At 43.3% G+C, this 27619-nt stretch overlaps 1 protein-coding gene across 2 annotated transcripts; it reads right to left on the reverse strand.

The window, feature by feature from the left end:
• CDC27 (cell division cycle 27) lies at window positions 1-26509 on the reverse strand. Of its 2 annotated transcripts, none has more exons than XM_084222063.1 (19): window positions 26254-26509; window positions 20986-21061; window positions 18306-18453; window positions 17181-17306; window positions 16165-16262; window positions 15519-15673; window positions 15187-15401; window positions 14597-14711; window positions 12535-12650; window positions 12316-12415; window positions 11778-11985; window positions 10687-10856; window positions 9271-9423; window positions 7810-8018; window positions 6911-7028; window positions 6569-6697; window positions 5791-5865; window positions 4723-4903; window positions 1-2831 (listed from the first exon to the last, which is right to left on the reverse strand). In XM_084222063.1, the coding sequence occupies exons 1-19, from the start codon at window positions 26278-26280 to the stop codon at window positions 2749-2751; spliced, it is 2502 nt and encodes an 833-aa protein (XP_084078189.1). In that variant the 5' UTR covers window positions 26281-26509; the 3' UTR covers window positions 1-2748. The 2 variants fall into 2 exon arrangements, with proteins under 2 accessions (XP_084078189.1, XP_084078188.1); XM_084222062.1 differs by having other exon boundaries at window positions 10687-10859; window positions 26254-26508.
• Window positions 26510-27619: the final 1110 nt, after the last annotated feature.

The raw sequence follows: 27619 nt of genomic DNA on the forward strand, positions 1-27619 counted from the left end.
ACGTGGAGGCTCAGGCAGCACAGGACAGAAAAGAGCCCTGAGCAGCCCAAGGTGCCCTTAAACCTTTCCCAACCTCTGGCACTTGCCCAACTTCTGAAGGGCAAATCCCACCCCTGACCCAAAGCACCTGGGGCTAAGCCTGCTTTTAAAAGTAATTTATTTGGATTTTCCACATCCTTTCATGAATTGCAAATATATTAACAGAAAAGAATTTTTTCCCCCTAGGACTGTACAATTTTTGAAATAAAAAAAAAAAATCAAGAAAAGCAAAAAAAAAAAAAAAATCAAGAAAAAAAGGACAAATTACATTGTTTCAATGCAAATAGTAACACCACACCCACACTTTGCATTCTTCCATAGTTTTGTTGTAAGAAAATGATAGCTCCCTAATTCTCTTCTGTGAACACTTGCTCACCTCCCTGCCAGTGCCTCTATGCTCAGCCTCTTCCTCTCTGTCCCTCCTCAAGAGCCAAATTTTAGTCCTTCAATACTAATTTTGTATTTTTCCTTAGAATGTAAAATAGCAGCAAGGGCTAAATGTGACCCTGGATTCTTGGGAAGAAAGAAAATACCTTTAAGGTAGGATGAACATACAAAGCCAGGAATGTTTTTATGTGTTAAATCTTCCAAACAGCACAAACATCCTTTGAACATCCCAGCTCAATGAAGAGCTTTTTCCAAGGGCTCGAAAGTTTTACTGTAGTTTTTAGGGAACAAATAAAAAGAAAAAAAAGGCCCCACAATTCCTGGATCTCTGGTCCCCACAAGAACAACATTTGTTATGGAAAAGTAAATAGCACCTGCTTCCTCCTGCTTTTTGTTTAGAAAAATATGCTGGGAACCAAAAGGAAGCCAATTAACATGGTAATTAGTGGCATTCCACAAGTGCTGCCTGCAGACCTTACCAGGAGGTGCTGCTCAAACTCTGGTGAGGGATGAGCTGGAGCTGGAAAACCACAGCAGGAGACCCAGGAGCCTCAGGAGCAGGGCCTGGGAGCTCTGCCCTGGGTGAGAGCAGCTCCAGGGAAACCTGAGCCCTGTGCCTTCCCCAGGGAAGGCTCTCCAGGAAGGGGAATCACCCGGAGCACCCCAGGAATCCCTGTGAGAGCCTCACTCCAGCCCAGATCAATCCCCAGACCCAGCTGATCAAAGTGCAGGGCACAGGCACAGAGCTCGTTTAACCTCTTTTCATTCCTCAGATTTTAGAGGGTTTTTTTCACCCTATGAGGGGAATTGAAGCCTATTTTTCACTGCCCATCCTCTTACTTCAAAATAAAACCCACCACACCACAGAATTCTATTTTTGCTCAGAACTTGGGGATGATTTTTCAAAGGATAAAAGTGTCCACGTGGCTCTTGACCAGAGAGAAGCTGGGACAGAAGAGGTGCCAAGTGGACAAGGACAGAATTCAAAAGAAATTGAAGTGTAAAGGAAACTAAGAGACACCTAAAAACCAATAGATTAAGAAAAAAAAAAATTAAGACTGATCACAACAAATACGGTGCTATGAAATTTGTATCATTCCCAATTTATTAGGCATAAATTGCTCTTTAAAACTGCTTGTATCATACACTTTCTTTATCATCACTGCACAAAGGGCACCAATTGCTGCTGCAGAATGCTACAGAGAGCAGTTTGGACTCACTAACGTGGCACAGCTTTCTCCTCTCAGAAACAGACCCTCGAGGAAAGGAAAGTGTTCCTAGAATGGGAAACTGAAAGAACAGCTTAAAAAAATAAGGAAAAAGACAAATAATTGCACATTTTTTGCATCCTGCTTGGACCACACTTTACAAAATAGTTTTCAAAGTGATAGCAGACCTAAGGAGATACTGATCTGAGACAATTATTTGATGCATTTGACCAAGGTTCTGATTGTATTAAGGCTTCCAGTCTTCCCACTCTCACAGGATTAAGGGTTTGATGTTTCACATTACACTTGTATCTACATTTCTCTCTTGATTTTTCCCTTTATTAATTTTTATTCTTCAAAGGGGAAGAACAAGTCAAGGGGTGCATGAAAAATGAAGCAAGGTGGTGCTGACAGAAATACGAAGTAAACACTGACCTTTCCAAAACCGGGTGAATAAATTAACTCATGGTTAGAACATGAAAGCATTTGATGAAAGCTCTGATCCTGCAATGTGATTCTCCTGCAATTGCACCCTGGGCAGGGACAGGGCTGTTTCACCTGGCCTGACACACGCCCAGTCCTGGTTGCTCACTGGAGACACTGCAGCTTTAAGGTCACTGACACTCCCTGGCATTTAAGTTACACTACAATATGCAAAAGTCTTGAACAGCCTGTTTGTCAACACTGTCCTTGGAGAACTTGGAAATGAGGTTCAGCACTCTGCTTACCAAGAAAGACCCAAACTAAGACACATTTCTGGAAAAAGAACAAGACACCTCGTCATTAGTACTATCCCCACATCTACTGGCTTCCATACAGCAAAGCACAAGTCTGTCTTCCATGATATTTTTTTCCAGCAAGGGGGAGTTCAAAACCAGCATTTTCTCCTCAGTCACTGCCATAAATGTGTAAGAGCCAACTAGTCAGACTCAGCAGCAGCTGGATATTGCACTGCCATGAACTCTGCTAAGTTCAGGTCTGAGGTGCACTCGTGGTGTCAGTGGAGAACAACGACAGTGCTGGCTCAGAGATGTAGAACCCAGGATGCCAAGGAAGGGGAGAACACGACAGTACCAGTCACACACACTCAAGCTCAGACACTGGCTCTTGGAGGTTAAAATTCATCACTTTCCACGGCGTGGAGCTGCGTGTCGTCCGCGTCCGTCATGCTGCTCTCCTGGGACTCGTCTGTGCCCACTGTGGGGACAAAGAGACCTCGGGGTCAGGGGCTGTCCCACTGCACAGCTCCCCCTGCCACCCAGCCCAGCCCAGCCCAGCCCAGGCAGGGCAGCCAAAGCACTCACAGAAAAATTCTGCTTCCCCCTCAAATTACCTTAAATTACTTTTATTTGTCCCATGTACCCCGAGAGGGTCATTCAGCTGAGGCTGTGGAACTCTTCCACACTTTCTCTGCACAGCCAGGGAAGCTGAACATGACACAGCCCAGCACTTATTTTCTTTATGCTTATTGGACAGATTAGGCCGTTAGGTTTTTTCCTTTTTTAAATTTTTTTCTTGTTTCGTTGGTCTTTGGGTTTTTTCTGCACTGCTCAGGTGTGGTTGAGCAGTTCCAGTCTCTGTCTCCATCTCCTGGTCAGAACGGGCTCAGCCCACGGAGCTGGGGCTCAAAATCACCCCAATTACAACAGCAGGGACAGAAAAACTGGTACTTCCAGAAGTGCAGTGCACTGTAAAGTTCCCATATTAAAAAGCACACAGGACCAATAAAAACCAACGTGATAAACAGTTGTCACCTTTCCCTATTTTTCAGTTGAAAATCTGGAATTGCAGGACACAGCCATTTGTCTATTAGTAAGAATCCAAATCCTGCTGTAGGTCCTTCTTTGTGGGAAGACAATTAAATTGCTTATTAGCATTTATTTTTTATCTCCATTTCAGCCTGCAGATAAGTCAATATTTATGACTGTCCATGCTTTATGGAATTTAAGTTCATAATCAAAAGCTGAGAGAAGAAAAACCTGGGCTGTTCCTTTCTGTGAATTACTCCCCATAGTGTTTTATTTTCTCTTGATCCAAATCAAACTGCTTCCATGACCTTCATCAAAATCCACCTTTTATATTCAGGACACCAAGTATTTTGATCCAACATCCAGTTTAACTTCTGAAAAAGCATCTACAGACAACTTTAGCTGCCATTCATTTACTCTGAAGTTATTTGATGCTTTATGATGGAATACTTGCAGCCCTGGGAATGTCCTGCTCTCCTGGCACACTCTTAAAGCCATCCATGATTTGTATAGAGTTACCATGATCTCTGTCCTACTACATCTAAAGGAATTTGACAACCCTTCATGCCACCTTTTCTGCAGGGACAATATAGGGATGGGCCCTCTGTTAAGGGAGTGAAAAAACTATCCTTTGTCCCCTCAAAAAAAAAAAAACAAAAAACAAAGAAGCCCAAAAGTTTCTCTCCTTGATTAGGTGAAAAAGCCACCTCATAGGCCTGGGGACTTCACCTCAAACTTATAGCTGATTAGATAAAAGCCAAAAAGTCTCACCTAGGCAATTTACTAGAAAAAAAAGAGAACAAAGAAACAAATCACTTTTGTGAGGTGCTTTGCCAAGAGCAAAAACCTCTTGCACCTCAGTTTTTTCTCTGTTTGTTATTTTGCCTTTTATTAAACCTTTTTGTTTCCAACACTGAAACAAAGCCATCCTGCTGATTTTATGTCCCCAAAAGTAGCTGAGCTACCTTGAGTGAGTAATAGACCTCCAAGAGCTTATGAGACCTGACTCAAAGAAGCCACTATCACTGGACAATGAATGAATTCTGAGTGAAGAGCCTCCAGAGTTCCTACTCACTGGGCAGAATGTTTCACCTATTAAAGCTGGTCCTGTCCCCAGGGCTCAGGGGCAGAGGCTGCTCCTGGGATAGAGCATAGAAATGTTTCACCTGTAAAAGCTGGCCCTGTCCAAAGTTCAGGGCAGAGGCTCCTGGAGCACAGAAATGTGCTGTAAACCTGGCCCTGTCCCCAGGGCTCAGGGCAGAGGTTCCTGGAGCACAAAATGTGCTGTAAAAGCTGGCCCTGTCCCCAGGGCTCAGGGCAGAGGCTCCTGGAGCACAGACCTGACTCGTAGGGGTAGCACTCGCTGATCTGCTCCTCGCGCGTGATGGGCTCCTCGTCGTCGGGCAGGTAACGTTTGTCTATGGCCTCCTTGATCTGGTTGTTGGCTCCTTTGGGATCCAGGTCCATTGCCCAGGAGAAATTCATTAGGGCCAGATGTGTCTGACCCAGCTTTTTATAAACCTGAACATAAAAAAAAGCAGAAAAGGCTACATTTACATGAAGCTGCTACTTGAAGGTTTGGGCTTTGGTTCCACAGTTCAGTGATGTTTTATGGAAAGCAACAGAGGGTGGACATGAAAAACTTATTTCCCTTAGGGCTCACAGATGTGTAGAAAGAGCAAGTGTTTCTATTTACAAATAGAAAGAAATAAACTAGCAGTTAAGAGATTCTTTATCATTAAGGGCAGATGGGGAAGTTATTTATCTGTGTTGAGCATTTAAATAGTGAAAATACTTCAGTTTTTCTAGACATGGCTACTCATGTCAGTTTAGAGGTCCAGCTACTCCTGGACAAATACCAGTGAACACATTTTAGCACAAATCCTTTCACCTCTCTCCAGTTCAAACAAAATAAAGAAATCTTGCTGACAGAGAGTTCTCCAGCTCTTTGTGTTAGAGGAAAGTTTGCCTTGGTGCTTCCAAGTGACCAGACACTACCCAGCAGAAATTATTTAAAGCTTATCAGCAGAGGTGGTGATGGGAAGGAGGATTTATGTCACTAGAGCACTGCTCTGGCATTTCACACAAGAAAGGTTGGAATGGAGCTGCTTCTCGTTCAGTATTTCTGACACAATGCATGAGAATGATTCAATATTTTAATAGTTACATGTGCAAATAACCAGCCCTGCTCACTGGGGGATGGACTACGATCTCCAGCTCTCTTTAACTGCCCTCTGCATTTAAAAGCTGGCACATAATACAGCTGTGAGCACTAAGCTTTATTTAAAGCTTTGGGAATTTTTAGAATACTGCTCCAAGTGGAAGCATCTTAGTGACAGGCATCAAATTTCCTCATTAAGCAGCAAAGGAAACCAAAGAACTTAGGATCACAGTGAAGTTTTACCTACCTTTCCTATTAAAAAGTAAACAAGAGACTCTTTGGGAACAATCTGTTTCAGTTCTTCAAGTTCTTGTAAAGCCGACTGAAAGGTTGGAAAGAGTGTTTCTATTAGGCATTTGTAACCAAACACTTTTAGTGAAACTTCTACTTTACTTTTCAATTAGTTCTTGATGCTGGAGCTGTTTACTCTGCTGTGAGAGTCACCTGGCATCATTAAGAAATTCAACTGAAAAATATTTAGTCTGCAGTTAGAAATAAAAAATAAGTTTTTAAGTAAAGTTTTCCCTTTCAGTGTGCACACACATTTCTGAGGCAAGTTTCAAAACCGACTTGGCTTGTCTTCTGGAGCCAAAAAACACTGGCCAGAGGAAAAGCTGCTGGATAAACACTGTGGGAAGATCTTCTCTTAGTCTAAGCAGGGTTCAGCCCAAAACTGCTTCACTTCTGACTTTTCCCTCCACAACACAACCTTGGAAACAGCTGGTTCTTATTGCTGTAATTGGATATGAGGCAGCTGGCTGAGTTTTTTTAATAATTTGGTATAAATTCATGATAGTGGGTCAGACTAAAATAATAATTTAAGAAGCAACACCTGATGGCCCCAGATTTTATTACAATCAAAATGCCACCCTGGTGAGAGTGGCACTTGCCAAAGCAAATGCTTCCCATGTCCCAGGCTCTTCCTGCAATCCCTGGTGCTCCCCAGGGTGAGCTGCAAACATTCCCAAGGCACCCCCATTCCCAGCTCCAGGAATTTCAAGGCTGCCACAAGCACCCAGACTGACCTTGTACTTCTCATTTGCAAACAACACCGAGGCTCTGTGGAATTTGCATAGTGGGTTCTTGGGGTCGATGTTGATTGCTTTGTTCAAAGTGTCCAAAGCCTTCTCAGATTTTTTCAGTGCATGTTGGACCTGGCACACAAAGAGAGAACAATTCCAAAAGGGGAAAAATAACAGCTCATCTGCTGGGCAAGGACAAACCCTTTACTTACAATCTGCTCCTTTAGAAAAGTATTTGCCCACTTCTAGACCAAGTCTGATTTTATTTCTACAGGAAGAAAAATCCTCCTCACCTCCTCTCCACCCCAACCTTCTCCTCACCCAAGTTAAGTGCCATGTACTTACTACTCCAATGTGACACAGCAGGACTGAGCTCTGAGGGTTGATATCAAGTGCTTTCTGGAAATGCATTTCTGCCAGACTGAATTTCTCCTGTTTGTAATAAATCATTCCCAACCCGTACCTGCAGCAGAGAAACAATTCTGGTAAGCAGCACTGCATTTTAACCAAATTAGTTTCTGTCAGTGGAAGTGACGTGGCAGGAATGGTTTGTAGCCTTGCCAGCCCCATCTAGGGTGGGAATGAATTTCCTGGGGGAAAAAGCTGTCTAAAATTTTATTTCTTTTTGTTATCCATTGGGTGGCTGAAGAACTGATGTGTGATACACAGCAAGACTGGCTAAGGAGCTGCTAAACAAAAGGACACAAAAGTTATTAACACTATCACACTCACAGATCTAACTTTTACTGCTTTATGTATTAAAAAGCTGTAAGAAATTAAATGTGTCCTAAGCTATGAAGAGGCTGAGATCTCATCTCTCCAACTGCAACTGAGGACACATAATGCACAAAGAATGCTGCCCAACAGGACAAAACAGCTGGGGTAATACAGACTAAATAATCAGTGAAAACAAAAAAAAAAAAAGTCAATTTTTGGCCTTCATTGTGAAAGTGGCCCCTTATCTTCTGCAGGAATGGCTTTGCTCTTCTCCAGGAGGGAAGAGTGGTGGCTGTCCCATTCCTGGGAGTGTCCCTGGCCAGGCTGGATGGGGCTTGGAGCAGCCTGGGGAGGTGGAAGGTGGTCCCAGGGGGTGGCACTGGATGGCTGTAAGGTCCTTCCAACCCAAACCAGACAGACTCCATGGAGCTCCAGCAGTGGCAGCACCCAGGAGATGTTCCTCCAGCAGGAATTCTGCAGCCCAGGGAGCAGCAGGGGGATGTCCCAGGGGATAAAACCAGACCTACCAGGCGTTGTAGTGCCGGGGGTTGACCCTGATGGCGTTTCTGAAACAGGCCAGTGCCTTGTCCAGCTCTTCTGTCAACACAAACTCGTGGCCCAGCAGGGTGTAGGCATAGGCATAGTTTGGATCCACCTGGATGGCCCTCTGGAAGAACTTGATGGCAATGTCATGCTCCCTTTGCAAGCTGAAGCAGTTTCCTGCTGCACACCAGGCCTGGAACAACAGGAGCAGAACCTTTTATACTACTCTGAGTGACTTAAGTTTGAGCTGAACACATTTATCTCTACTGCTTTAAATAATTATAAATAACTTCTAGATTAAAAAGTAAAAATAGGAATAAATCAACAGCTAGTTCAGGCTCATTCCTGTGAGGCAAGCAGGGCTAAACACACTTTCTAAAATAAATAAATGAATAAATAAACAAGCTGAATTACAGAAAGGGAGAATCCATGGACACCCAACAAGTCTGCACCAATTAGATCCTTTGATGACTAATGACTAAAGCTTTTGAAGGTGTTGAAAAGGCCAGAAATAAAACATCTTTGATATTTAAGAATAACAAAAGGGGAGATAGTACTTTATTTCTTCAGCTCCCTCCAAGTGACAAATCTGGAAAGTTGCAGAGGAAGAATTTTAGCAACAACCTCCTCTTTTCCTGCTGCTCAGCACCCATCAAGACTTTAAATACCACAGCTCAGGGTCCCCAACTTCCCCAAATTTTTAGCATCACTGCCAAAGCACATAACTATTTTCCACTGCTTGGATTAGAATCTGCATTTCCCTCTATCCTGACTAATCTTTCTACAACCACCAGCTGTTCAATTGAGTTTGTTTTCCACTCTTAGACAAACTAACAGGACAACAGGAATTGGATTTCCTCTTCTACAAAAAAGATTTTCAATATCCTCTACAGTTTGCTCAATTCTTGAGAGCACATTTATCAACTCACATATTTTATTTTTACTGTGGCACTCATTGAAAGATTTCTGAGTTTTGGCACCTTGTGACTACATTACCACACACCCTGCAGTTTAATGGACTTTGGGATAAAAATGTGCAACATCACATCTGCAAATAAATTCTAGAACAAATATTTTAAGTGCCAGTGAATTAGCTACAGCAATTAAAAGGTACAGGAAAAAGATATTCCTTATCTCTGCAGCAAGAGTGACTGACTAACCCATGATCTTCCTGGTTGAATGGTGCCAAGGCAAATTTAAATAACCATTAACAGATAAAAGGTTTCAACCTGTTCCACATAAGCTGATATTCAAATTTTAAGGAACCATTTCAGGCATCAGCAGTTCAACAGACAACCCTGCCAGCTCCCTCTCCAGTTTTGCCATGTTCAGGTGTATTCCCACTGGAGAGTACACTGGATTAGACCTCAAAGCTCTGTTCTGAATCACTGATTTTACTACACACAATTCCCCTCTTCTCATTCAAGCCCACAGCATTTTTATACCTCTGGTGAGTTTTTATCCATGTCTGTCAAATCCTTAGAAAGAACTGAAAGGGCAACATCTTTCTGCAGATGCCAGAGTGTGGTTGAATAGATTTCCATGCCTTCTACTCTGTAGTTTTCAATCCTCCTCACTTCTGAAAATATTCTCTCAGCCTGAGAACAGAAATGAAACTTAAAATAAAATTCCACCCACCAAGGCAGAGCACAGAGGTCAAGGTCCAAGGCCTCACATCCAGCCTGAGCATCCTCTCTGCTTTTTAAGTGTTCTACACAGAGCTGCAAAGCCCTGAACTTTCCTTTCAAGGGAAGGAAGTGACTGGATCCCAGGATACTTCTGCCAGCAGGAATGCAGCCAGCTCTCCCTCCTGCTGACTCAGCTGCATTCCTGTTTCTATCCATGCTCGAATGAGGCAAAAACATCATCCACAAAATCAGAGAGAGTGCAACAGACTTTTATAGGCCAGTTATGATTGTTAACCATCCCAATAAAGAGTGACAGGATAAGGGGTGATGGTTTTACACTGCCAGAGGCCAGAGTTTGATGGGATACTGGGAAGGAGCTGTTCCCTGGGAGGGTGGGCAGGCCTGGCACAGGTGCCCAGAGCAGCTGTGGCTGCCCCTGGATCCCTGGCAGTGCCCAAGGCCAGGCTGGACAGGGCTTGGAGCAGCCTGGGACAGTGGAAGGTGTCTCTGCCATGGCAGGGTGGGACTGGATGAGCTTTGAAGTCTCCTTCAAGCCAAACCACCCTGGAATTCTGTGATTAACCTCACCTTTCTAAATAAACTATGAAAGCACCCAGCATGTTCCATCTTGAAACAGACTGTGCACAGCTCAAAACCTCCCTCTCCTTTATCTCCTGCACACATTCTGCCAAGGAGTGCTTTAAAAACTTAGAAAACAGGCACATCAGCTGTCAGGACAACAGTGCCAAGGAGAGGTGAACTGTGGGATTACCCTCAACTGCTCACTTCTGATTCTGGAGCAGTTTGGCATCACCTCAGCTGTGCCAATGTTTCATTTGTGAGGCTGGAAAGGAAACTGGGTCACTGATGTGATCAGAATTAACTAGAATGGAGAGAAGATTTTTGGTTTAGAGCTCAAATTGTTGAGTGATCTATTCTAAAACAGTGCAGTGCAAACAATTCCATCAGCACAGCACGAGATAGAGACAGGACACACAAGGAGGAAACCCCAACTTACAAGATACAAGAGGAATTAAGAAAAAATTTTAGGAAAGCTCAAATGAGAAAGCTCTAATGAAGCAGATTCAAGACCTAAATCCATTCCAGGTGTAACTTTTATACTGATGCATTTACCACAACTGCAGTTTTCCTGGATTTTCCAGGAGATCTGTAGGTTTTGTGTAAAACTGCCAAAGCAAAGTGAGAAGAGGAAGGTCTGGCCCCTGTTCCTACCTGCATGTATTCTGCCAGCTCAAAGTAAGCTCTCCCAATTTGGCACAGCACCCAGCCTGTGTTGTAGTGGTGGGATGGCAAATGGCTCAAAATATTGATGGCTTCTTTGCAGTTGTATGAGCACAAGGCTAAATAACCTTTCCCCATGTCCCGGAGAAGGCTCATCAAACCTTCTAGGAGAAAAACACAATAAATAAAAGTGGGGAAAAAAAAATAAATAAAACAGCTGAGACTTATTTACTTGGAAGTGCTAATCCCAAAATCTCTCCCTTGTGCACTCCTCCTATGAAAACCTTTCAGGAGTTTCCAAACAAGGTTTATATACTCTTAACATTATACACTTAATTAACATGAGCATGATATTCTGAATATCAGCCTCTGTAAGGGAAACCAGAAAGTAATGAGAACTTAAACTCTGGGGCTCAGGGTGAGTGGAGTTCTGCATTTCTAGCAGCTATTCAAACATTTCTTTAGGTCTGAGCAGTTCCCACAAGCCTGGTAGCCATGGATACATCCTCTTGCTGCCTGGAAACATTACTGAGCCAAAAGAGGGGAATTCAGCATTTTGCTTAGGATTTTCTGACAATCTGAATAAAGACTTGTTTTTAAACAAATGGGAAACATCAAGGGAGAACAGACCACATAAAGCCCATGTTAAGAGGTGTTTGGGTTATGAGTAACTCCTTTGAATCAGTTTCCAATGATAATACTGTCATAAATGACATACTTTAAAATTTTGAAATTATACTTTATAACATTGTAACACAATTATAATAATAATAATAGTTATTCTATTATCATAATTTATACATTGCATAACAATTTATAATACTTTATATACTTTGAAAATACTTTAATCATTAATAAGGACCAGAGCTTGCAAGATTTATCTGCTGACAATTACAACTCCCGATATTTCTTCATATGTTTCTAAGTTAACAAAGTCTTGAATTAAATCAGTTTTTATCACTATACAAAGGTGAGAGCTGCATGCTAAATAAAATGGGAAAGAAGCAAATACTGAAGCAACATTAAAACACAGATATCTATCAGATTTTACTCTACTACAGACCAACAGTGCTCAAACAGACCTGCTGCTGCCTTCTGTAGCGTGAAAGCTTGGATTTGTGGTGCAACAGTGGAAATTTTCCCTTCTGAAATGATGGAAGAGTCCAGTTTGGTAATTTCCAAACTATCATTTAAGTTTGGTTGAGTTATTCCTCCCTTATTTGTTTTACTCTTCGTTTTTCTGTTTGGAATCTTAGGTGGAAACTTCATTTTTAATTTTTTGCTATTTTCCTGCAAAAAAGAAAAGTAAAGAGTTATATGTATACATATGTATATACATAAATATAAGTTTTATATATGTTATATAAAAGTCTTTTAAATTCAGAAATCTAAACTTGAGAGTGAATTTTGTAAAATTATGTGGAACAACCATGCCCTGCTCACTGCAGAAATCTAAACTTGAGAGTGAATTGTGTAAAATTATGTGTAACAACAATGCCCTGCTCACTGTAGAATCTGTTCTTAAGCTGCTAAAACTGCTATGAATATGTGGAAATTCACAGCTGGCCCAGTGGCATGGATGGGAAGGGCAGGGATTTGCAGCACTGGGGGGTTTGGTACCTTGGTTGTGGAGCTGTCACTGGTGAACAGGCGAGAGCTCCGCCGAGGCAGCGCGTTGGGTGGAGCAGCAATGGTTGGGCTCAATACCTGAGGTGTTGTACTGAAAAGGAAAATTGAAAAATGACACATTGGAAGGTAAGCTTCTTTATTCCACTTTTAATAGTAACAGCTTTTAGATTTGCTTTAAATAAAAATGCTCCAGAACTGTGATTGTTTTACCTTGTCTGGGGACCAGAGCTCTGTGTTTGTGCAACAAGAACTGGAGTGACTTCCCGGCTATTCCCACTCTGGGAGAAGACAGATTTTGTTCCAGCCTGGCTGATCCTGCTGACAGCCTGCACAACACAGAGTTTCTACAGGTTTGTTATTATGTCACTCAGGAGTCTCCATCTCTGCTGTGCCAAACCCAGCCCACTCCACCCACCAAACCCTGCGTGAGAAGGAGAATTATTTGAATAAAGGAGAGGGTTCCCCCATGCCCAGGGAAAACCATCCAAAGTGTTTCTCCTTCTACCTGTTGATAACAGCAAGTCTACAAAGCTTATGCACATTATTTGAAGATATAGAATCTCCATCTAATGGCAAGAAACTGTATGTTAAAGTGTTTGTGCAAGAACAAAAGGGAATTAAAATACATCATATTTAAAGGCTTTTTCCTGCAGAAAGTTGTAAAAAAGAAATGACAAAAAAAAAAAAAAAGAAGAAAGAAAAAGATTTTTAAATTATCCTATTACAATCCCATTCAGAAGCTATTCACAAACTGCACAGCACCTCAGCCTGTTTTCAGAACAGATCCTCCTCTTCATATTTTTTTTTAAAAGCTTAAAAAAATTATCTTTCTGCCTACTCCAGGGAAACTAACATTCAATTCAGTGATAGCTGTTTGGAGGAGACACCAGAAAGGGACAAGTGGATCAACACCAGCACAAGCAATGTCAGTTTGTGCATTATCCAGCCCCTAAAGCTCTGTCCTTCTGTTCCTTTCCCAGATTCTGTCACCAGAGGATGGTTTAGGTGGCAAGGAAACTTCCTGCCCACTCAGACAGGAAGCCCTTGGATTCATCCTAATGCTTCACTCACTTATGTAAGTGTTTCCTAGGAAACTGCCTCTGCTCAGCCACAGCTCCACCAAACCTTGTCTGACACAGAACTGGAAGAGCAAAGTGGAACTGGCACACTCACTACTTGCACTGGACAAAGCATGAACCAGAATTTAAGTTGTTTATTAAAAATAATGTATTTAATATTTGTGTTTTGGTAGTGGCACAGCTCCATCTGGGTAGGGCCTAAGGGTGGAGTAGTGAAATTTACACCTCAGTGCTGCTGCGTCACACTCAGCAAGGCAACAAAACAGCAGCAAATCCAATTGGATTTCCCAAAGCTCTTCAGCTCTCAGAAGAGCTGCACCTTACTAACTTTATTTCCATTTTCAGACTCATGGAAATTTACCTTCCTCTATGTGCACAGTCCAGCACAAGCCACTGTTTGCAAATGGTCCTCAGCAAGCACGGGGTAGGAACTGGATCAGCCAAACAAAGCACATTCCTAAGTGACTGTTTTGGCCCCAAATCTCCCTTTCAGAATGGCACAGCATCAAGATTTATCCAGAGCAAATGTGGCAGCTCAAGTTCTAATTCTGAGAGATTCAACACTGTTTCAAAACAGTGCCCCCTATAAAACACCAACACCCCTCATGCAACTTGTAGATTTACTAAAAATACAAGGAAAAATCCTCAGGTTTTTGTTTTTAGAAAGGAACAAATAGTTCTTCAACTGTCACCAACATTCCACCTCTCATTTATCACTATGGCAACTACAGTAGTTTCTTCCTGAGCAAAGCAGGCATTTTTTAGTTTTAGCAAGACTTTGCTGAGTGAAACAGCACCATTCTCTCAGTCCTTCACACTGAGAGGATTTTTATTACCCTGGACTGTAAACCACAACTCAAGAACTACTTGCAAGAGATCAGTAGCTTCAGCTCTCTTGAGGCTTCAGAAAATACATTAAATAAATAAAATAATTCCAAGTCTTCACACTCCACCCTGCAAACTGAAAAGTTTGAATCTGCTGTTGTTGGGAAGTTTTGTTTGTACAACCCTCTGTGATGGGAGGTGGACAGAACACGAGAGATCTTCCCTAGATTAGTCCAGCAACTACAGCCTGGGCATCTGGGGGGAAAACTTAGCTCCCATGTTTTTTCTTCTGTATTATGGATTCTTCTTCAAAGTGCACTGCAATGGCAAGCTGTGAGCAGAGCAGCTGAGCTCAGAATGCAAGGTACCTTCTTTGAAGGTGCTCCGGTGGATGGCACATCAATGACAGAGGAGGAGTTGGTGTAGTTCTGTAAATAGGATCCATCTCCAGGGCTTGGGGTTTCTAGTGGTAAAATTCCAAAGCTGAGAACAAACCAGAGAGGAAGGGTCAGTGTGTGAATGTTAGACCTGGAGAGCTGGTCTGATGCAGGGGTTAAGACACAGACCCAGAGCATGGAATATCCTGAGCTGGCAGGGACCCACAGGATCATCAGGAGCTGGACTTCAAGAAAAGCTCTTTACAGTGGCCTTTCTTCATAATAAAGTTTATTCCAGAGCAGTAGCATATCCCTTCAGAGATTTTTCCAGTGAGAACATGGCAATAAGCAATATCTTGAATCAACAATTCCTCTCCAAATAACCAACTGCTGGTTTAAAAACCAGAAGAGATGAATACTAGGAGCAAGAGCAGTTCCTGAAGTTGTTTGGGTTTCCCTTGCACAGAAATTCTCCTACCATGTGTCTGAGTGTGCTGTGCAGCCCCAGCCCTCCTGCTCCAAACCCCAAAGAGCAGCAGCAGCTCAGCTCTGGCCAGAGGTTGGCCATCCCAAGGACTTACCTTGGAGTTAGTGGGCTCAAAGCTGCAGGTCCCCCCAGTAAACTCCGTCCAGTTTTTGGTTTATTTTGAGCCTGTTTGGACAATATGGCAGTTCCTGACCCCAGAGGGACAGAATCTGAGGAAATCACAGCTGAGTCAATGTAAGACATGGAGGAATCTGAATTCAAGGAGGAATACTTTGAATTGGAGGACTCTAGGTTGATTCTGTTCAACTCCTGAAGAATAAAAGACAGCTCTTAGGTACTCAGGGTATAGTTCAATTAATGTTTTTCAGTTAAGCTGGATAAACTGATTTCAGTAAATGATTTTACAATGATTTGAGCAAAACTCACAATTGTGTCCTGGGGTGTCTCCATGAGGACACTCTCGGGCTGTCTGTGGGATATGTTGTGATTAGACACCACTGTTGTGCAAGTGTTGGGCAGACAGCTGCTGAAATTCTGTAAGGATGTTAATTTAAATGTTTGGTCAGGGTCTGGCTTTTCACCTGTAAGAGTGGAAGGAGATTTAATAGTTATTGCTGGGTCTATACACTGAATATTCAGTCTGAATCAAGGACAGGGGACAAAGGATTTTAGAAGAACATTTGGCTTGAGTTGGAAGAGACCTTAATGAAAATGTCATTCCAGCCCTCTGCAATAAGCTGGGACACCCTTCACTAGACCAGGTCACTCTGAGCCCTTGGTACTAAAGCAGAAATATTCTTCCATTCTTCTACTACAAAACCCTGGACAATCAATATTTTAATAATTTTTATATATTGTTTTTTTCAAGCTATTCTCAGAAACAGGTTCTAAGTGTCTACTAAATGTAGGCTGGAAAGCACATTTGGATTGTTAGATCCAAAAACGTATAAATAACGAAGATGGAAGAAAACAAGACAGAAGTTTTAAACAATGACAAAGTAATTTAAATTAATTGTTGCTCATAAAAATCTCTCCCAATAATTACATGAGTAAAACAGTTCTGCAGACTCACCTATTTCACATAGTGATTCAAAAGGGGACCAGAGGAAAGGATTTAAACTAAGGCTCTTTTGGTAACATTCTGATCCTTTGGCAAGCCGGTCTGTCTTGCTGCAAAAAGAATGAAACAGTTCACAGGGAAACTTCAGAACAGCATTTCTGTTCAAGAGTTTTCCAGAAGAGGAGTTGAAAAACAAAAACATGTTGAGAGGCATAGAAACATTCCTCATCTTTCAAGCCCAAGAAATACTGAGTTCTTTTGAAGTTACTTGACATATTTAGACACAGTTGTCAAAAAAAGTTACATAAGCACTAGAATAGCTTGAGAATTTTCATTTTTAGGAAGATGCAGTTCTTTGCAACAGCTTGTTTCCTTTTTGCCAACAGTAACCTGACTGCCAGCCTTCTAGCCATCTTAAGTATCTATGGATAATATTTATGCAAAGAAATTAGCAGCTAAACTCAACACTTAAGTGTTTGGCTACAAAGAAAAAATTTTGAAAAGAATTGAGAATAGATCTAGTAGAGAAGAATCCAAGAGCCCAACTACTCCTATTCTATCAATCCTTCACATTTACTGAAACCTTTCTTGCATCATAGCAAAATCAAAACACAATTGTCAAGTTATTCTGCCTGGCACCCCCAGAACTTTGATTTGAGGGTTAGAGCTACACGTGTATAACACTGATAGTAAAAATCTAAATGGTAACACTGAGAAACAAGCTGAAAGTTTTTCTTAAGGAAGAATACAGAGCAAATCCAAAGGTATATAAAAATCCCCGACTTTTGGGTTGTATTCTTATCCACCCAGAAAAGAGGAATTTGTGTTTTCAGTCTCTGGGTGAAAATTAAAATTAACCATTCCCAAATCAGACTGATTCTACAACTATCCACCTGAATTTATCATGCTCCAAAATGGTGTAACCCAGAGAAAGGTGTCTCCTGTAATGACTAAGGATATGTTTGACTAAACCTGGGCTTGGTTAAAACCTTCCAACTTTATTGGGCAAAATGAAAAAGCAACTTTACCAGTAGACATGTCCCAGTAAGGAGAGTGTAAAGCATGCAGAATCACCAAACTCCATAACAATGTCATCATGGCTTTTCTGTTTATTCAACACTCCACCAGACAAGATCTGCTCTCCTTCTGCAAGCCTTTTTAAAAAACAAGAGGTTTAAAGGGGTTACAAGGCTCACAGTACTGGCACTCCAGTGTTTTCACCCTGCTGCAAACAAAAACAGAAATCCACTGTCAGTGTTCACAGGTTTTAAACCACAAACCAGTTCCTGCAAATGAACATTAAGCAACCCATGGATTCCTCTACAACAGGGAGGTTCAGGACTCTGCAGTCAAACAGCTCTACTGGGAGGGAAGAAAAACAAAAACCCAAAAGCAGAGGCACAAAATTCAGCATGACTTTTCCAAAAGTGATCAATCCTAGCATGAAGGACAAGAGAATCAAGACACTTGATCTTTGAAGGTGCTTTATCTAAGCAAAAACAGAGCTTAATTTGGCTTTGTTTCCCAAAGAAATACAATCTGTAAGGCCCCCATGCACTGAGTTAAGAGCCAATACTGGAATATGGCAGAGATGATGGATTTTAATGCCTTTCTTTCTTGCAAGAAGGGCTCAAAAGGAGAACAAAGGCTCAATTTGCACCTCCTCCACCTGCAGGAGCAGTAGCACTCACACAGAATGGGCCACTGGCTGTCAGGCTTCAAAATGACTTTTTACAACTGCTGGGGTGGGAGGCATTTTTCAGGCATCTGAGCCCAAACACCTGAACAAACAAATCACCTTTCCTTGCCACCACTTGAAATTTTACTTGTAGATGGATGCTTCTATCAGAACAGACCATCCCCACAAGAAAATAAGGCAGAGCTGTATAAATTAACCCAAAAAAGATCTGTTTTCTTTCTACACAGCTTGGCAATTCCTGTCTAAGTTACTCAACAACTTTTAGAGGTTTTTGCAACATGGGTTAATGCTCATTAGATCCATATCTGAAAGCAAAATAAATTGAACTCAATCTTTTGTGTTGAAGGACCAATGAATTTCTAGTTTATACGAGACAACATCTTCCAAAGAGAAATCCAAACAGAAAAAAAAAATCCATTTGTAACCCTGGACAGAACATGAAGGATTTGCTTACTTGCTGAGGTCCACACAACATTTTGCAAGCAGGTATTTACACTGTGGGGTGGTACAGCTGTGTCCCTTTAGGAGCCTGTAAGCTTTGTAGGCCTTTCCTGAGCGGTAGTAACACGTTGCCAGTAAAAACAGTGCTTCTTCTGAGTGAACTGGAAAAGAAAATCACCAGTTAGATGTTAATCATTTTGGTACAAAAAAATTAGGAGCAGGGAGTAAAAGCCAGCTATGGACAAGATGGAATAAAATTGAATAAAGATGGTATAAAATGGGGACTGGTATTAGAAATTCATTCCTGAATGAAGTCTTCCTTATCTGTTGGTGATTATCTTCCTATGCCATTTCCTTGGCCAGTCAGATGAACTCTTAACAGCTTTGAAGGAACTTTGATCCTTCTGGCTACCTAACCTGAATAAGTGATGAGCCAGCTTGCAGTGAGAACAGCAGCAAGGCAAGGAAAGCAGCCAGGCCAGAGCTACTTTAACAACCTGCTGGCCACACCAAGACTGACTTGGCTCAGAGTGTCACCACACTGGAATTATTTAGAATTGATGTCTGTTCCCAAATTTTCTTCCACTGCAATTGTGTACCATACTGAGGTTCTACTCAAAGAGCTTGACTTGACATCCAGGTTTGAGACTGAGGTCAGACCCACTCATGGTTACACCACAAAGGACAGAATCAACTCCTGAAGTAACTTTAATCCTGGAAACTCACAGATTTTGTACATCCATGGCTTAACCCACTCTGTGCTTCCCCAAATGTTACACTCAGATCACCCTCACACAATGATATTTTAAATCAAAAGCTGTGTATGAACACAAGCAACTTTAAACTCCAACCACTTAATAAACCCACATTACCTTTATACTTTTCAGAAGACATTATCCTGCAAATGGAATTCAGCATTAAATAAACAATTTTGATGTTTGTTCACCCACCTATAGGGAAATCTTTAGAAAAATCAATATGAGCACTGTATAAAAACCTCTTTGGGAATCTGCCCAAATCCTTTGCTTCACTGAAAACTATTTTAAGTTTTTGTCATCACCTGAACAGTGACAATGGAAACAGAAGACCCAAACAGAGGACATTTTATTAGCTTTATCCTAAAAACACCAGAAGACCTTTTTGAAAATTCAAGTTAAATCAATTTTTATCCACCACTTTAACAGACTTTGAGAGTCCTGAGAAACAACCAAGCCACAGATGTCCCATCAAGGACAGTAATTGCAGGTAGACTTAAAAGAAGCTTTTCTCAGGGTGGAATCACTCCTGCCAACATGGAGCCACTGTATTCAAGTTCTGCAGCTTCCACTCTGCAGTGTAACCACTTATTTTAACCAGGAGCCAGATGTTTTGTTAGCAGTTAATTGCTTGCACCAAGTGTCAGCATTCATGCTGCTTTCTCTCAGCACTGCTGGCCACTGAAAAAGGCTGTTTGAAGTATTCTTGCAGAGAATTATTCTGTAAAGATGTGTCACTATCAAGTCAGGTATTTTTCTCCTGGCTGCTGCAAAAAGTAGATTCTCTTTGTTACCTTCAATCTACCATTTCCCTGCACCTCACAGTGTGTTGTGCTCAGGGGAGCTCTGTCATACCTAAAATACTATTTTCTTCATAAACACCTGGATTATTAGGTTCCATAATATTCTACACAATCTTTCTCATTTCAGCACCAGATCAAACACCCCAGATTCCATTTGTAACTCTGACACAAGGAAAAAGAAGCCTTTATTTCTCAAAACTTAGGTTTGTGCTTCCATTTTTAAGACCTGCACTGTGGGCATGGCAGGCACAATATTTTATTACAAAACAGAGCATGAAATAGCTTATACACTTTAATTCAAGCTATAAGCTCAGGTTGTTTAACATGAGAAATTACATGACACTTGTATTTTAGCTTAAGGATTGAGGGTTTTTTGTGTTTGTGGTTAGGGAACAAAGCCTTTCAAAACAGAGAAGGAAAGCTGACCACCAGTATCAAGGAGAAAGAAGTACAGAAGAACAAAAAGCTTATCTGAGGTCATGGAGAAAAGGTTAAAGAAATAAAAGGTGCTAGAACACACCAAAGAAGTGTTTGAAGGACCCAGAGAAAGTACAGATTTGTGTTACTGCTGCCTGCTCACTGTCCAAGATACTTCACTGTAAAGCTGTCAGGGCTGAGGGAACAATTAGCAGGGATTCAGCAGGAGATACCTGTTCCATATGTTCTGATTCTCACTGTCTCAATTTCACAGTGCTTTTCTCTCACCATCACAAGACTCTCTTTGAGCCAATCAACATATCTGAGCAGCATTATCAGCAAAGACAGCTTTCAATGTCAAGCCAATTTGTAGAATTTGTGTGCTGCATCTATCCTCAAGTGCCCTTGGAAGAATGCAACGCTTGAGGGTTATTAAAAAACCCCCAACATTCTCCCATTTGATACCATAAACCAGATCACTGTAAACACTGCACTTAAACACACAAATCTGAATTTAATTTTAAGGAGATTTTACTGTAAAATAACATTGCTGCTGTTACATGATTTGATTTTCCAACCTAATTGCAAGGCATTCCTCTGCTTTCCCCAAGCAAACTTCATTATCAGAACAGGAGGAAAATAAAGCAGGAGCAGAGGCTGACAAATCCCAAATTCAAATTGAGAAAAAGCATCAGATTTGTAATTGTAAAGTACACACCTTCTGCATACAACCTTTCTGCGAGGAACACGGCATCGCGATAGGCGTAGTGGTTCAGTGCTTGCCAGATAGCAGCCTGCAAGGCAAGAAAAGCATCTTCATTTAGCTCTGAAAATGCAAAAAATTCATTACCTCTTACTGGCAAAAGGCAAAGTTCAGCTTGGTTTTATAGAGCTGTAAAATGAAAGGGGAGGATTAACATGCCAGCCAAGTTGTATTTGTTTCAGCTATTAGTAAGGAGGTTTAAAAAACCCCACCAAACTCTGCAGTGAAGTCATGTATCAACCTTAGAGTGTTTCTCACTGGTTACCAGCCACAATCATCCAAACCCCTTGGAAATTACTGAGTCTCAGCCTGGTGCACAACTCAACACCACACAACAACACCTTCAGTAAAGATAAAACCAAAATCCAACCCCAACTGGTCAGAGTATCCCATTAAAGCATCTGCCCAGGATGCCAAACCAAAGCCCAACAGGCCCAGAAACCTCTCAGGGTTGGTCAAGATGAGACTCGTGTTGATTAAACATCTTTGTATAAAGGATCTTCCCTGAAGAGGCTGCAGTGCTCCCTTAAGGGCCAAGGTGGACAGGACCCAGCATTTTGCAGGGTCTTCAGCCACCTCTTCACTGTCACCAATTGTGAAGCAGCACCCAAGAACAAGTGCAATGCAAGTGAAACAGACAAGTTGTATTCTACAGCCACAGATGAACACCACCTACTTCTGGTTTTGCTTACACACTCAGCCAAATCCTGCTCCCAGGTACTCTTTTCCACAAGCATCAAGTTTGGGTTTGTGACAACCAATATTTGTGCAGACTGGAAGGATGGCACAACTCCAGTGGAATAAACATGCACACAGGTGTACAACCTGTGTGTGTCATTTACCAGCACTGCTGTCACCTGAGTAGCTGACAAACAAGAGCTGTCCAGGGCTGGGATAAGAGGGTTTCACACAAACTGCTCGGCCAACTTTCTTCAGATCGCATTAAAAGTTGTCTGTTATCTATAAAAGAAGGCTGGCATTTGAAAAATCATTTAAGATCTGTTCAGCCTTTCCTCCTCACCCACTCCAAAGGTACTGTGCATGCTTATCAGAGTTTGTGCTCCAAGGAAGGTAGGGCTGGGATTGGGACAGCAGTTCCTTCCCATCTGGGGTCTTCGCTCCAGTTTCAAAGCCCTTTTCCATCAGCTGCACAGAGCCATTTTCCAGTAGTTTTGCTATTACTGATCCCAAACAAGATCTGAACTTATGAATTCAAGGCACTGTGATCTAGGATTTCTCTAATACTCATCAGCAGTCAAAGACAAATAGAATTTGCTTCTAAAACCCATAAGACACTCCAAAACTAAAAGAAATCTTCCACAGGGAAAGCAATACTGTAATACTGTCCTGCAGTGCTATTCCCCCAGCTGGAAAGGCAAGTGCCAATTTCATCAAAAAAAAAAAAAAAAATTAAAAAATCCAAACATCACAGAGTTACATGTACCATATGCTACTTCTTCCAACACAAACTTGACAAACACAGGGTGTGAAAACTGTGCAAATTCTCTTCACAGGAAGCCCACACAGCCGTCATGAACAGCACACACCAGGGCTCCCAAGTACTACAGGGAATATTATAAACAAATCTCTACAGAGAATCTGTTTTCTCCTATCAGTAGATCCCAAAAATATGCTCAAGAAGTCAACAGGTGCTTTTAAGCTTGTGTAAAAGTATATGGATGTATTTAAAAGTGAATTCTCTTAGTCTGATCATTACAATACAAACACACTATTGTTTCTCTCTGGTTGTATTTCATATTTCAGATAACTGAGCCTCAGAGCCTCCTGAAGTGAATTCCTCCCTGGTGCCTTGAAAGGATCCCAGGCTGAAGGTGGTTCCACGCCCTGCAGACAGAGCAGGACAAACAGGGAGACAGAAGGTCAGGGTTACAATCTTTTAAGGCATCCTGAAGCCAGAGCAGCCCAAGGTCTCTCATTTCTCTTGCTCCCAAAACCAGCTCTTCCTTCACCAGGTCACAAGTGATTTTTAGATGAATCCAGCCAAGCTGTGGCAAATATCCTGTCTTTGCAGGGCTGTAACTCAGCCAGCTTACAAAACAAAGGTGTGGGAGTGGGAAAATCAGGGTCATCTGACTGCTCAAACCAGAGCAAGTTGCCAGGAACAATCCTGCCAAAGGCTAAGAGGGGACACGAGGGATTTGGGGCTGTGTCACAGCCACTTTGTAAGAGTTACACTACACCCTGGCTCAAATAACAATTGTTGTGGAGCAGAGTCCCAGTGAAAGCAAGAAACGAGCTGGTAGAACCCCTGTTCTCTAGCAATTATCATTTTGCAGTCCAAAATGTGCCTCCTGCCCTCAACTGACCCTCGCTGGAGTCTGGATCCTCACACACACTCTCCTAAAAGAGCAGGAAGAGGAAAGGAAAGCAGCAGGGAATCAGCCATACCTATGCAGCAACAATTTTCCATGAGAACAGTCTAGACCATGACTGTGCCTCAAAAGAGAGGCTTTCTTGCCCACTGTCTAGGACAGGAACAATAATCTCAATATAGCACAGTAATTTAGTTTGTTCTAAAAGAAGCACAATGCATGTACACAGCACTAGTGGTATACAGTTGCTAAACCACACCAGAAGAGTGTTCTCAGGGCTGCCTCATAGGAAGGAGAAAAGTTGGAAGTGTTTCCACATTTTATTCAAGTGTGCTTGCAGAGAGGATGAACCTCTAGGTCCTAATCACTCTTTTTAAAAATAATTAATTTGAAATGCAAAATGACCAGAGAATTCCAAAACTACCATACACAACCCTGCAGCAAGGCATCTTCAGAAAGGAGAGCAGGAAAATAAAATCAGATTCAGACAGGTCCATCTTCTACCCAGAAAATCCTGTGCATTGTCCAAGTGTCACTTCATATCTAAGCCAAAGAGCTATTAAGAGATGTTCTCTTCTGACAGTTATACAACCTTGGAAATTGTTTTCCAAGCTCTTTAGCCTATATTGCCATGCTAAGCAGATTCTGCCATGATTTCAGCCTTCAGGGTGGGCAGGGAGGAGGAGAGCTCTGGGATGGGCTGTGCTGCATTCCCCAGTTACACAAACTCTGCCCACTGAACAAGCACACGTTGGTCCTGCAGCTTGCAGCCAAGTTCAAGCAGCATTCCAGTGAGTCACAGCAGACGATCACCTTGAACAGCTAAATTCCAAGTAAAGTGCTCATTTTCTTTCCAAGATGTTTTCCAAAAGTATTTGGAAGGCATCCAGCCTGTTTCTTAGCACATGGGACAGTTTTATGTTGGAGCTGAAGGGTTTTAAATCGACCGTATCAGGAAGTACAGCACAGGGCTGTAAACTCTGGCACTCTGCTCAACTTAAAAGAATTTTAAAAGTTAGCAAAAACCTAACCAGTGGCCAGAATGCCTTCTGGGGCACGAATTTCATGTAATTAAAGCACAACATTTATAAGGCTACAAACAAACACAAATTCTGTTATTTATCTGTCACACTGTGACAAATAAGTAACATCACAGCTGTGAGGATGTAAGGATGACAGTTTCTTCCTGGAATGCTGAGCCCTGTAGACATCTGAAAGGCTGGGAGAGAACAGACAAATAGACAGGAAAAAATCTCTGCAATGACAAAAATGAGAACTAGTGTCAGCTTTCCCAATAATTTCATTTAAGTAAATTATAAAAACAGAGCTAAGTATGTGGACTTCAGCTAAACTGGGAATTTAGAAACACAATGGACTTTACCCAGTCACAAATCATTCCTAAACTTACCAGCACTCCTGTAAGCAAGGAACAGCAGTAAAACTGACAGCAGCAGAACTAGTGCTAAAGGAATGATCTGTCATTTAAAAGCAGAATCTAAATAGATGTAGTCAATCTAAATAGATATATTCAACACAGCAAAGCCTCATCAAAACATCCAAGTTGGGAAGAGGTTAAGAATGGAGAAAGCATTAGAGGGGTCTTTACCTTGCTGAAATACCACAACAAGACCCCACATTTCTATCAGGGAGCTCTCAGGAGAGCAGATGTTTCCACTTGGTCAGCCTAGTTAGCACAGCACTGGAAACATTTGGTATTGTTTCCTGTCAGCTTCACTCATTCACACTGCAGTGCATTCTTGCTTCCTTTTCTATTGTAATCCCATGTTTTCCTAGAATGCCCAACTGGTGCAAAACAACCAGCCCAGCTCCACAGCTAACACCAGTGGTGCAGGATGGCCTCTGCAGGAGAGGGACCAGCTGGCCAAAAGCATTTCCAGCACTGCACTGACCCCTGCTCTAAGAGGGAATGAGAGTGGTGGCATCAAGGACACACACCCCTGGTCTACAAGAATGCCCTCACTGTCACCATCTTCCACAGACAGAGTCAAGTCAGCAGGATGGTTTTCCACAGGAGCCTTCCTTCCCCTTCCACCTTTTCATTAGAAAGAAAAGAGCCAAAAGCAAGAATTCTCACAATATTCATTACAGAACACAATCATGTTCTAACAAGACACTGCTGCCAGGAACCTCTTGCTGTAACTAGAAAAAAAAAAGCCCAAAACATCCTGTTAAAACGCTAAAAATATATTTTTTAAAAGAATGGGAATATGAATGAGACGACTGATTAACGAAGATTATGAATAGCTAGAGAATGGGCATACAGGAACTGCAAAAAGAAAAAGCAGCTCTGAATTCTGTGAATCACGACTTTTGGATGGGAAGCCTGAGCACAAGAACAGGAAACCCATCAGAGTAACTGCAGCGAGACTGAAACACGAGAGAAAAACGAAATTTACATTATTTTCTCTCCTAGGTCTCCCATCAACCCGAAAAAACCAACTCCTTGGGAAGAAGGAACGTCCTTCACTCGCACGACACGGAGGGATCCGAGCACGCTGCGAGCATTTAAACACGACACGGCAGCAAAAGCAGAAAGGTGAGCGAAGTATCAACAGGTCTCCCGGGGGACCCGCGGGGGCCCTGTCCGGGGAGCCCAACCGGCTGAGGAGCTGCGGGGACACCGACAGCTCCCCCGGGGGCCCGGGGGGCAAAGGGGCGAGAGCGACCGGCCCGGGGATGGGGACGGGAGGCTGGAAGGGGAAGCCCGGCGGGCTCCGGCAGGAGGGAGGGCGGAGGAGCTGGAGGTCCTGCGGGCCCACCGGCCGAGGAGCCGCCGGGAGCGGCCCGGGGCCCCGGCTCCGGAGCGGGCGGGGCGGCCTAACCCGGGCCGGGCCAGGCTTTGGGGCCTGAGCCGCTCGGGGGTCGGTACCTGGACGGGTTCCTGCAGCACCGTCATCCTGCTCTCCCCGGCCTCCGCCTCCTGGTCGCTGAGCCCGAGCGGGGCGGCCCCGGTCCCGGCCCGGCTCAGAGAGAGTCACGGCGGGGCCCGGCCCGGCCGCGGCTCATTTGAACCCGCACCGACCGTTACCGGAGCGAGCGAGGCCGGCGGGCGCCGAGTCCGCCCGAACCGGCGGCGGAAATAGCCGAACCCTTCGCCGGAAATACCCGAAGGCGCAGGCGGAAAGAGCCGAGCGACGACGGAAAACAGCTGGGAAAGCCGCGCTCGGCAGCCGGGAGGAAACTCGGCGCCGGAGATAGCCGAACAGGGACGGAGATGGCCGAGCCCAGACGGAGATGGCCGAGCTGGAACGGGGATGGCCGAGCAGAGGCGGAGATGGACGAGCCTGAGGAGGCCGGTGAAGCCCGGCAGGGCCTGTGGCTCGTCCCTCAGAACACCCATGGAATGCAGAACTCGCACTTGGTGCCACAGAGCTGGCTCTGGGGATCCCCAGGTCTGTCGAAAGCCCCCGCGTCTCTCAGGGTGCTGGTCCGAGGGCTCCCCCCTGCCATCACCAGTGCGTCCTGAGCCAGCCGGTCCCCGCGCCGGGTTGGGCTGGTGTTCCCCGTGTCCCCGTTCCCAGTGTCGGGGTCAGCACAGCCCAGGTCCTGTCCCCGTCACTGAGGGGTCCGTGCTGATGGTGCTCCCCACACAGGCTCAGCCACGATATCACAAAATCGCAGGATCATGCGGCTTGAGAAAGACCTCACAGATGATGGAGTCCAACCTGTGACCCACCGATCTCCACCTTGTCACTAGACCAGGCGCAGTGCCACGTCCAGTCGGTCCTTGGACATCTCCGGGCATGGGGACTCTGCCAGCTCCCTGGGCAGCCCCTTCCAATGTTTAACAACCCATTCTGTGAAGAAATTCCTCATTATGTCCTCATATACAGGTGTAAAACTGGCAGAGCAGGGTGTAAGTACAAGGCAGGTAATTTGCCAATTGCCTTGCAGCTTGGATGTGTTTGAAAGTGCGATATCTGCCGCACAGAGCTTTAGCAAAAGAATGGAATAAAGATGCACAAGTAAACCTCAATTTATGAAATATACTGACCTATCAATAGCCACCTGCAGCTAGCAGAGGCCTTCCTGCTCCAAACCCTTCAGTGGGCTTGCTGAATCAGCCATAGCAGCACCCCAATGCACACACACCTACACACGGACTCTGTGCTCCATCTCTCTCTGTTCAGTGCTCTGCACTTGCACTCGGGCCCCAAGGTCAGATCCTGATGTGCTGCCAAGCACACGTGGGCAGGGGCTGTATCTTTATGCGAGAACAAAAGCTGTGTGTGGAG

Source organism: Fringilla coelebs (genome assembly GCF_963513975.1).
Source record: "Fringilla coelebs genome assembly, chromosome: 27".
Lineage (NCBI taxonomy): Eukaryota > Metazoa > Chordata > Aves > Passeriformes > Fringillidae > Fringilla > Fringilla coelebs.

Bases quoted from the DNA above. Each gene is read 5' to 3' on its own strand.
- CDC27 (XM_084222062.1), bottom strand. From the start codon at position 26,280: ATGACGGTGCTGCAGGAACCCGTCCAG. The intron at 15,674-16,164 runs GTGAGTCTGCAG...CCACTCTTACAG, and splicing joins TGAATCACTATGTGAAATAG to GTGAAAAGCCAGACCCTGAC. The intron at 7,029-7,809 runs GTAGGTCTGGTT...TCTCTGCTGCAG, and splicing joins CCCCGGCACTACAACGCCTG to GTACGGGTTGGGAATGATTT.